The following is an 11,542-nucleotide window of genomic DNA, read 5'->3' on the forward strand; positions in this document are numbered from 1 at the left end:
GGTCACTTTAGTCATTTGGTAGACTACTGAGGGAGATTCACAAGGGGGGTCTATCTTTGGGATCCTTTTTTTTTTTTATGAAATATATTTCCCCTTTCTGTACATGTGTATTGAGTTTGTGTTGTGTTCATCTAAACCCTTCCTCTTCTGTCCCCTAAACCTGTCTGTCTTCTCCAGGTGGCCAGGCATGGTAGAATCTGATCCTGACCTGGGGGAATATTTTCTTTTTGCGTCTCATCTTGATTCCCTGCCGGTGAGTTTTCCTGGGTCAGGGTAGGAAGGTGCTCAGGCCAAAGTAATGAACAAATCCATCCTAACAGGTGTACAGAGTTGGAAACAGACACAACCAACAGACATCAGCAGAAACAGACCCTTAACTAGAGTGACAAACACAGAAATAACTACCCATGTATAGAAATAAACTTGTATTTAATTAAATATTGAATCATTACTAGGACATTACTAGGTTCTGATAAACGTGCTTTGGTTAGGATTCCTGAGGAGGGAAGCACAGCAGACTGAGGTGGAGTAGCTGGGTCAGGTTTATGGCATCAGATGAAGCCCAGCACCTCCTGCCCTTTATGAATCCTCAGTTCTCCCCCCAGTCCAAAGCAAGGAGAAGGACAAGAGGCTGTAAGAAAACCATTTTTTTTAAATTTCAGTCTAAATACCACGTGACATTTTTTGGAGAAACAGTCTCTCGTGCTTGGATCCCAGTCAACATGCTAAAGAACTTCCAGGAGCTGTCCCTGGAGCTAGCTGGAGGGGTAAGCAATCTTTGGGGAGGGCTCAATTGTGATACAGGGAACCCGAAAACTAAATCTGCCCCTTATTTAACCTGATTTTCTCCCAGGGGAAGCTGTGTTGGGAGGAAGTCCCATGTCTGACCAAGTGTGCAAGAGTGAGGTTATTCACGGGGACTCTTCTTTCTACCATGATTGGTCTTCTTCCTGAAGACTGCAGTTTTCTACAGTTTAGCCAAGGCAGGTGTGGCAGAAGTGAGGGCACATATTAACTCAGGGTTTCTCAGGGTACCATTTGGGGCCTGGTAATTCTTTGTTGTGGAGCGCTGTCCTGTGTATTTTAGCAGGTTTAACAGCATCCCCGGGCTCTACTGGCATCTAGCCAAGGGATGCTACTGCCCCTGGCCTCAGTTGTGACAACCAAAAAAATTGTCTCTAGACATTGCCAAATATCTTCTGGGAGGCAAAACCTCCCCTGCTTGAGAACCACTGAATGAACTAAATAATATTTCCTGCCTATAATCTCTTTGGGTTCAACCAGCCTTAGAAATGAGCAGAGGCCCAGCAGTTCTGGGGTCTTCAAAAATCAGGTACTATTAAATCAAGCAGCTGGATCTGAAGAAATTAGTGAGAATCTTAAAAGTGGAATCACCTGAGCTCCTTTAATCCTGTCTCTCCAAATTTCCGTGGGATTTACTGTGGAGAGGACACCAAAGTGTTGGTTGGCAGTATTGCTAGGAACTGGTAACAGGTTTGTTATGGGAGGATAAAGTGAGATTATGACTCTCAGCTCGAAAGATTAAGAATAGGAGTATCGTATCAATATCAGGAACTGCAAATAAACATAGTTAAAGATCGTGTCTGGCAAGTAGCGGTATACTGGAGTCACTTCTTTAATATTTATCACTGACTCTAATCTTCCTCTATTTCAGAAAAAGTTCAGGAACAAGGACTGCAACCAGAAGCTGGGAGCAGCCCTGACGATGGCTCAAGAGGCAGAACGGATCAATATTCAGGTGGGAGAGTGTTCAGACCACATACCTGCTCCTCTTTGGGACTTGGGACACAAAGCAAACCATATATTCTCTACTATAGAAAAGTGGCTTGTCCTTTCCCATCATCCAGTCTTAGTCTTAGAATTAGTCTTTTCTTCCCAAGCCAGATTCCCCTGACTCCTTAAATCATTTATTCTTTTCCCTACCCTTGAACAAATGGGATCTTCTCTCATCCCGCAGAGAGACTGTGTGTAGTAGGGGACAGCGTACCTCCCTGTTTAACTTGAGATCTCAGCTGTATGTGTCTTAACCTTTCTTTTATGCAGGGTCCGTGTTTACCCTCAAATTCTGCCTTTGGGGGTGTGGTGGAGAATGACAAACTGAATTATAAATAAACTGGAAAAAAGAGATTATAGTAATAGAGCATATAATAATATAATATAATATAAATATACAATACAGAGATAATTTTATAATGTATTATAATAGTTAATCTTCACAGAAATTAGATAAACAGAACATGAAATTTCAAGTGAAAATAGTACAGAATATGAATATAAAGTCCATAACTAAAGTCTTAAAGACTGAGGGCAAAAATCATCCCTGGGAGAGTAGCGGATGATGCTTTTGTTTCTTGGTTCCCTCAGGAACGGGTTAACTTGTTTGGTTTCCGGAGCCGATACACTGGATCTGACAGTAGTGGGGAAGGAAAAGGTAGGATCAGTAGGAGGATGAGGACTAGAGAGGGAGGTCCTTCATGAGGGCAGCAACTGAACCTTAATTTTAAATCCAGTGTCATCCACCTAGTTCTGGATTCTCTAATAGGAGGCTGTCCACGAATGCCATTGACCAAGTGTCCAGGGTGGATGGACGGGTAGATGGATGGGCGAAGAGAAGAATGGAGGAAAACAGAGGGTGGGGGGGAGGGTGCATGTTGAAGAGTGGTGGGACTTTGGAAAAGGTGGAGGTGTGATCATCTAGGGCCATGTTTTTCAAGAAAATGCAACTGGGACATGAAAGGTAGAGTCAGAAGACTGCTTCTCTGGGATCAGCGCCATTAATTCAATATCTAATTTATTGGTAAATTCTTTAGCCTTTCCTTCCTATTCCTGCTCTAGACCTAAGGCTTTCTGGGGCTAACAGCCCAGATTCCTGCTTGGAGAAAGAAGAGGAAGAGTCGGAATTGGAGGCAGAGGAGTTGGAGGAGGAGGAAGAGAAAAAGGTAAGATTGATCTTGGGGAATTGCTTTTAGGAGGTTCCTATAAGACGTCTGGTTGGCATGGATTTATATTTACTAGGGAACCATCCTATGCCTGCCTTAGGGGGGCCCTGACTAGCTGGTCTTATCTCTTAAGGCTCTTCAGGGAAGGAGACTCTTCTCTCTCCTCAGTTATTCTAATATCTCACATTTCTAGGAACTTATTTCTTGATTATCATTTCAGTTCTTAATGTAGTTCTTTGGTTCTTACTGGAGCAATTTCAGACAATAGCAGGTTGCCTCTCTTCACTCTCAGTCCTCCCCTGTGTGGACACTTCATTTTAAGTGTCTTTATATTCATTCACTTGTCTCCTTAGGCTCTTTTCAAGCATATGAAATATAGATTTTGTAAAAATTTTTAAAGATTAATTTATTTGAGAGAGAGAGAGAGTGTGTGTGTGTGTGTGTGCGCGCGCAGGAGGTAGGGGCTGAAGGAGAGGGAGAGAGAATCCCAAGCAGACTCTGTGTGAGTGAGAGCCCGACACAGGGCTTGATCTCATGACCCTGAGATCATGACCTGAGCTGAAACTAAGAGTTGGATGCTTTAACCGACTGAAATTTCAGGCGCCCCCGCCTGAAATACCAATTTAAAAAAAAAATAATACTTGAAAAGACTTTTTCTTAGAGTGGTTCTGGGTTCACAGAAAAATTGAGAGAAAAGTACAGAGAGTTCCCATATCCCTCCTGTCTCTACATATGCATAGCCTTTCCCGTTATCAACACCCTCACCGGAGTGGTGTATTTTTTTATAGTTGATGAACCTACATTGGCTCATTGTCATCACCCAAAGTCTATTGTTTACATTAGGGTTCATTCTTGGAGTTGTTATATTCTATCGGTTTGGACAAATATAGAACAATAGGTATATATCATTGTAGGATCATACAGAATATTTTCACAGCCCTAAAAATCCTGAGTGCTCTATCTGTTCACGCCTCTCCCTGCAACCCCTGATCTTTTTATTGTCTCAATAGTGTTGCCCTCTCAAGAACACCGTATAGTTGGAATCCTGCATATGTACCCTATTCAGACTGGCTTCTGAGAAATATACATTTAAGTTTCCTTCATGTCTTTTCATGATTTGATAGCTTGTATCTTTTTTTCTCTCTGCATTTTTCCATTTCCTGGATGTACCCCATTTATTTATCTATTCACTTACTGAACGATACCTTGGTTGCTTCCAAATTTGGACAAGTATGAATAAAGCTGCTATGAACAGCTGCATACAGGTTTTTGTGAGAAATAAGTTTTCAACTCCTTTGGGTAAATACCAAGGAGCTTGACTGCTAGATTGTATGGTAAGAGCATGTTTAGTTTTGTAAGATAACAAATTGTCTTCCAGAGCGGCTATACCATTTTGCATTCCCATCAGCATTGAATGAGATTTTCTGTTGTTCCACATCCTTGTTAGTATTTGGTGCAGTTAGAGTTCCAGATTTTATTCCTTCTAATGGGTGTGCAGTGGTATTTTATTGTTGTTTTAATTTGCATTTCCTTGATGACATATTATGATCTGGAGCATCTTTTCATATTCCTCTCGGCCTTCTGTGTATCTTCTTCAGTGACATGCCCATTAAAGTGTTTGGCCCATTTATTTAATTGGGTTGTTTCTTTTCTTTTCTTTTTTTTTTTTTTTTTAAGATTTTATTTATTTATTTGACAGAGCCAGCCAGCGAGAGAGGGAACACAAGCAGGGGGAGTGGGAGAGGAAGAAGCAGGCTCCCAGCAGAGGAACCTGATGTGGGGCTCGATCCCAGAACGCTGGGATCATGCCCTGAGCCGAAGGCAGACGCTTAACCACTGTGCCACCCAGGCGCCCCAGGGTTGTTTATTTTCTTATTGTTGAATTTTATGAGTTGTTTTTATTTAGGTAACAGTCCTCAATCAGATGTATCTTTTGCCAATATTTTCTTCCAGTCTGTGGCTGGTTTTCTCATTCTCTTGACATTCTCTTTTTCAGAGTGGACATTTTTAATTGTAATGAAGTCAACCTATTAATTCATGGATCACGGCTTTGGTGTTGTATGTAAAAAGTCATTGCCATACCCAAGGTTATCTATATTTTCTCCTGTGTTATCTTCTAGGAGTTTTATAGTTTTAATTTTTACATTAGATCTATATTACATTTTGAGTAAATTTTTGTAAAGGGTGTAAGGTCTATGTCTAGGTTCATTTTTTTGCATGTGGATGTCCAGTTGTTCAGCATATTTGTTGAAAAGACTGTCGTTGCCTTTGCTCTTTTGTCAAAGATCAGCTGGCTAAGTTTATGTGGGTCTATTTTGGGGCTCTCTACTCTGTCCCATATACCCATTTGTTCTTTTGCCAGTTCTACACTGTCTTGATTACTGTAGCTTTAAAATAAATCTTCAAGTTGGCTAGGGTTAGTCCTCCAGCTTTGTCCTTCTTCAATAGCGTGTTGGCTATTGTGGGTCTTTTGCCTTTCCATATAACTGTAGAATCAGTTTGTTGTTCTCATAATCTCATCAATTTCTGCTCCAATTCTTATTATTTCTTTTCTTCAGTTACAAGTTACAGAATAACTTGCTTGGATTGTGTCTGGAATCGCATTGACTCTATCTATATACCAAGCTGGGAAAAACTAACTGTTGGCAGTATTAAGTATTCCTATCCACAAACATGGAATATCTACTTATTTAATTCTTTGATTTTATTCATCAGATTTTTGTAATTTTACTCATATAGCTCTTGTATATATTTTGTTAGAATTATACCTAAGTATTTACATTTTTGGTGCTACTGTAAATGGTATTGTGTTTTTAATACCAAATGCCACTTGTTCATCGTTGGTTTATAAGAAAATGATGGACTTTTATATATGAACCTGTATTGGGCAACCTTGCTATAAATGTTTATTAGTTCTGGAGTTTTTGTTGATTCTCTTGCATTTTTCTATGTAGGCAATTACATTATCTGCAAACAAAGACAGTTTTCCAGTTGGTCCTTGAATAGGTTTGAACTATGTGGGTCCACTTATAAGTGGATTCCCCCCCCCATAAATATAGTGCAGTACTGTAAATATATTTTCTCTTCCTTATGATTTTAATACTTTCTTTTCTCTACCTTTATTGTAAGAATACAGTATGTAATACATATAATGTACAAAATACATGTGAATCATCCGTGTTATTGGTAAGGCTTCCAGTCAACAGTGTAGGCTATTAGTAGTTAAGTTTTGGGGGAGTCAAAAGTTATACACCTATTTTCCACTGTGTGAGGGGTCAGCACCCCTTACCCCTGCATTGTTTAAGGGTCAACTGTGTTTATTTCTTCCCAGTATCTCTATCTTTTATTTCTTTTTGTCTTACTGCATTAGCTAGAACTTCCAATATGATATGTTGGAAAGGAGTGATGAGAGGGGACATCCCTTGCCTTGTTCCTGGTCTTAGGGGGAAAGGCTTCTAGCTTCTCAGCATTAAGTATGATATTAGTTATAGGTTTTTTGTAGATGTTCTTTCTCAAGTTGAGGAAGTTACCCTCTCTTCCTAGTTTACTGAGAGTTTTGACCATGATTGGGTGTTGGATTTTGTCAAATGCTTTTTCTCTATCTGTTGGTATGATCATGTGATTTTTCTTTTTTAGCCATTGATATGATGGATTACATTAATTGATTTTCAAATGTCAAACCAGTCTTGCATGCCTTGAATAAATCCCACTCGTTCATGGTGTATAATTCTGTTTATACATCGTTGGATTTAATTTACTAATATTTTGTTGAGGATTTTTGCATCTCTTTTCATAAGAGATATTGGTCTGTAGTTTTCTTGGAATGTCTTTGTCTGGTTTTGGTATTCAGGTAATGGCCTCATAGAACGAGGTAGGAAGTATTCTCTGTTTCTTTTCTCTGAAAGAGATTATAGAGAATAGACATAATTTCTTCCCTAAATGTTTGGTGGAATTCACCAGTGAATCCATAGGACTGGTGCTTTCTGTCTTGGAAGGTTGGCTACTAGTTACTGATTCAATTTTGTTAATTGATAAAGACTTATTCAGATTGTCTGTTTCTTCTAGTGTGAGTTTAGACAGATGATATCTTTGAAGGAATTGGTCCATTTCATCTTGGTTTTCAAATTTGTTTGCATAGAATTATTTATAGTATTCCTTTATTATCCTTTTAATGTTCATGGACTCTGTAGTGTATTTTCTGTTATTAGTAATTTGTTTCCTCTCTCTTTTTCTTGTTAGCTTGGCTAGAGGCTTATCAATTTTATTGATCTTTTCAAAGAACCAGCTTTTTTTGTTTCATTGATTTTCTCTACTAATTTCCTGCTCTCATAATCTCATCAATTTCTGCTCCAATTCTTATTATTTCTTTTCTTCAGCTCATTTTGGATTTAACTTGCTCTTCTTTTTCTAGTTTCCCAAGGCTGAAACTTAGACTATTGATTTTGGATCTTTCTTCTTTTTTAATATATGTGTTCAGTGCTAAATTTCCCTCTAAGTACTGCTTTTGCTGTATCCCACAAATTTTGATAAATTGTATTTTCCTTTTCATTTAGTTCATATTTTAAATTTCATTTAGTTCAATACTTTAAAATTTCTCTTGAGATTTCTTCTTTGATCCATGTGTTATTTAGAAGTATGTTATTTAATCTTTGTGTATTTTGGGCACTTTTTAGTTATCTTTCTGTTACTGATTTCTAGTTTAACTCTGTTGTGGTCTGGGAGCAGACACTGTATGATTTCTATTCTTTTCAATGTGTTAAGTTTTGTTTTATGGCTCAGAATGCGATCAGTCTTGGTGAACGCTCCATGTGAGTTTGAGAAGAATATGTATTCTACTGTTGTTGAATATAATGAAGTAATTTGTAGATGCCACTTATATCCAGTTGATTGATAGTGTTGTTGAGTTCAGCTGTGTCCTTCCTGATATTCTGCTTGTATCCATGGATCTGTCCATTTTTGATAGAGTGTGTTGAAGTCTCCAGCTATGATAGTGGATTCAACTATTTCTTTTTGCAGTTCTGTCAGTTTTTGCCTTATGTAGTTTAGTGCTCTGTTGTTAGGCTCACTTTAAGGATTGTTATGTGTTCTTGGAGAATTGACCCCTTTATCATTATGTAATGCCATTCTTTATCCCTGGTAACTTTCCTTGCCTTGAAGTCTGCCTTGTCTGAAATGAATAGAGCTACTCCTGCTTTCTTTCGATTAGCGTTAGCATGGTGTGTTTTTCTATTTACTTTTAGTGTGTGTGTGTGTGTGTGTGTGTGTGTGTGTGTGTGTATCTATCTATCTTTATGTTTAAAGTAGACTTCTTGTAGACAACATATAGTTTGGTCTTGGTTTTTATTTTTTTATTTTTATTTTTATTTTTTTTTTAAAGATTTTATTTATTTATTCGACAGAGATAGAGACAGCCAGCGAGAGAGGGAACACAAGCAGGGGGAGTGGGAGAGGAAGAAGCAGGCTCATAGCAGAGGATCCTGATGTGGGGCTCGATCCCATAATGCTGGGATCACGCCCTGAGCTGAAGGCAGACGCTTAACCGCTGTGCCACCCAGGCGCCCCTGGTCTTGGTTTTTAATCCACTCTGACAATCTGTGTCTTTTAATTGGTGTATTTAGACCATTGATATTTAAATTAATTATTAATATAGTTGGATTAATGTCTATAATATTTGTTACTATTTTCTGTTTGTTGCCCTTGTTCTTTTTTCTTGTTTTTGTTTTCCACTTTTTTTCTGCCCTGTTTCTTTTTTTAAAGATTTTAGTTTTTAAGCAATCTCTACATCCAGCGTGGGACTTGAACTTACAACCTCAAGATTAAGAGTCTCATGCTCTCCCAACGAGCCAGGCAGGCATCCCCAAGTGGTTTTTGGTTTTGTTTTGTTTTTAGAGAGAGGAAGTGTGTGTGAAAGTGGTGGGGAGGGTTAGAGGGAGAGGGAGAGAGAGAATCTTAAGCAGGCTGCATGCTCAGGGTGGAGCCTGACTTGGGGCTCCATCTCATGACTTGAGCCAAAACCAAGAGTTGGATGCTTAACCAACTGAGCCATCCAGGTGCCCCTCCCCACCCCACAAGTGGTTTTAACTGAGCATTTTATATGAGTCCATTTTCTCCCCTTCCTTAGCATATCAGGTAAGGTATTTTTTTCCTTTGGCTTCTTCTGGGGCTTTTTCTTTTTCTTTTTTCCCCTTGTTTTAAAAGTTATTAAATTCCAGGTAGTTAACATACAGTGTAATATAGTTTCAGGTGTATAATCTAGTGACTCAGCACTTCCATACATCACCCGGTGCTCATCACAACAAGTGTACTCCTTAATCCTCAGGGCTTTTTCTTTCTTTCTTTCTTTCTTTTTTTTTAAAGATTTTATTTATTTATTCGACAGAGACAGAGACAGCCAGCGAGAGAGGGAACACAAGCAGGGGGAGTGGGAGAGGAAGAAGCAGGCTCATAGCGTAGGAGCCTGATGTGGGGCTCGATCCCACAACGCCGGGATCACGCCCTGAGCCGAAGGCAGACGCTTAACCGCTGAGCCACCCAGGCGCCCCTCAGGGCTTTTTCTTTAAATTTGATTTTCTGTAGTTTGAAAATAACATGCCTACATATGGTTGTTTGGCATTTATCCTTCTTGGTGTTCTCTAAGCTTCCTGAATCTGTGGTTTGGTGTCTGACATTAATTTGAGAAACTTCTCAGTCATTATGGTTTTTAATATTTCTTAGGTTTCTTTCTTTTTTCCTTCTCCTTCTGGTATTTCCATTGTGCATATGTTACACATTTTATAGTTGTCCTACAATTCTTGGGTATGATGTTCTTTTTTTTTTTTTCCGTCTTTGTTCCCTTTGCTTTTCAGCTTTGAAGGTTTCTGTTGAGATAACCTCAAGCTCAAGGATTCTTTCCTGATCCATGTTCAGTCCACTAACAAGCCCATCAAAGGCATTTTCTTCATTTCTATTACTGTGTTTTTGATCTCTAGCACTTCCTTTTGATTCTTTCTTAGGATTTTCATCCTTTTGCTTACGTTGCCCATCTGTTCTTGCATGCTACTTTATCCATTAGAGCCCTTTGCATATTAATCATATTTGATTTCAGTTTCTAGTCTGATAATTCCATGCCATGTCTGGTTTTGATACTTGCTCTGTCTGTTCATATTGTGTTTTTTGCCTTTTGATATGCCTTGTAGTTTTTTTCTTGATTGCCAGACACAATGTACCAGGTAAAAGAAACAGTTGTAAATATGCCTTTATTTATTTTTTTTAAAGATTTATTTATTTATTTTGGTGGGGGAGAGAGGGAGAGAGAGTGCGAGTGGGGCGTAGGGGCAGGAGGAGAGAGAATCTTAAGCAGACTCCCCGCTGAATGTGAAGCCTGACTCGGGCTCGATCCCACAGCCCTGAGATCATGACCTGAGCCTAAATCAAGATTCGGATGCCCAACCAACTGAGCCACCCAGGCACCCCTAAATATGCCTTTAGTACTGTGGTGGTAAGGGGTCAGGAGAGGAGATGTGTTCTATAGTCTTACTATTAGGTCTCATGTCTTTTTTCTTTTTAAAAATTTTTTACTTATTTAAGTAATCTGTACACTCAATGTGGGGCTCGAGCTCACAACCCTGAGATCAAGAGTTGCACCCTTTTGTAACTGAACCAGCCAGGCAACCCTAGATTTCACGTCTTTTTTTTTTTTTTTTTAAAGAATTTATTTATTTATTCGACAGAGATAGAGACAGCCAGCGAGAGAGGGAACGCAAGCAGGGGAAGTGGGAGAGGAGGAAGCAGGCTCCCAGCGGAGGAGCCCGATGTGGGACTTGATCCCATAACGCCGGGACCACGCCCTGAGCCAAAGGCAGATGCTTAACGACTGCGCCACCCAGGCGCCCCTAGATTTCACGTCTTTAATGAACCCGTGCTCTGGACTGTGAACATCGCAGTGTTTCTTAGTGATTTCCTCCCCATTAGGTGGGACAAGATGGCTAGAACAGGCTGAGGTTAAATATTTCTCCTCCCCCAGGACAGTTAGGCTCTGATCATAACCTGGTAGATTAGGCTGTGGTTAGCTAGTTTCTCCTGAGAGCAGGCCTTTTTCAGAAGGATAGAGTGCTCTGGTATATTTCAAAATGGTTCCTTCCCCCTCCTCCTGCTGGAAGCATGAAGGGATTGTTCTCTGATATTTTGTGTGAGAACCTGGCAAGACTCCTGAGGTCAAACTCAGTCTGGGAGCCCCTATAAGACTGGGCACCACTGGAGTTTTTTGTGTTTTTTGTTTTTTGTTTTTTAAACTCTCAGACTTGTCTGCATTGAACAATTTATTTAGTACTGTTGAGGTTTTCCTGCCCTGGAAGTGGTTCTTGTGAGAACTGCTGGTTCTTCTGCTTATGAGTCTGTGCCCTGTTAAGTTATGACTCCCTGCATTTGCCTGTCTCTTCAGTCTTGAGGACAGTAGGTTGGTGGCCCTGTGTCCTTACCTCTTTTATCAAAACAAAAACAGTTGTCGATTTTTCAGTCTGTTCAGCTTTTTTACTTGTTGTTAGAACAGAGTGATGACTTCCAAATCCCTTACATGTAGAACTGGAAACTAGAAGTCCTGAAAG

General features: G+C 39.6%; 1 protein-coding gene across 10 annotated transcripts in view; it reads left to right on the forward strand.

Annotated features, from left to right (window-relative positions):
• Positions 1-11,542, forward strand: part of ZCWPW1 (zinc finger CW-type and PWWP domain containing 1) — a 31,188-nt gene that overhangs the window by 17,295 nt on the left and 2,351 nt on the right. For 8 of the 10 annotated variants that reach the window (XM_044390260.3, XM_044390261.3, XM_026516141.4 and 5 more), the window contains 5 exons: positions 178-253; positions 663-767; positions 1,676-1,759; positions 2,386-2,452; positions 2,857-2,960. In XM_044390260.3, coding sequence (XP_044246195.2) covers positions 178-253; positions 663-767; positions 1,676-1,759; positions 2,386-2,452; positions 2,857-2,960 — 436 coding nt within the window. The remainder of the gene's footprint in view (positions 1-177; positions 254-662; positions 768-1,675; positions 1,760-2,385; positions 2,453-2,856; positions 2,961-11,542) is intronic. The other 2 variants (XM_044390266.3, XM_044390269.2) reach the window with 2 other exon arrangements.

The sequence above is a fragment of the Ursus arctos genome, unplaced genomic scaffold (assembly GCF_023065955.2).
Source record: "Ursus arctos isolate Adak ecotype North America unplaced genomic scaffold, UrsArc2.0 scaffold_2, whole genome shotgun sequence".
Classification (NCBI taxonomy): domain Eukaryota; kingdom Metazoa; phylum Chordata; class Mammalia; order Carnivora; family Ursidae; genus Ursus; species Ursus arctos.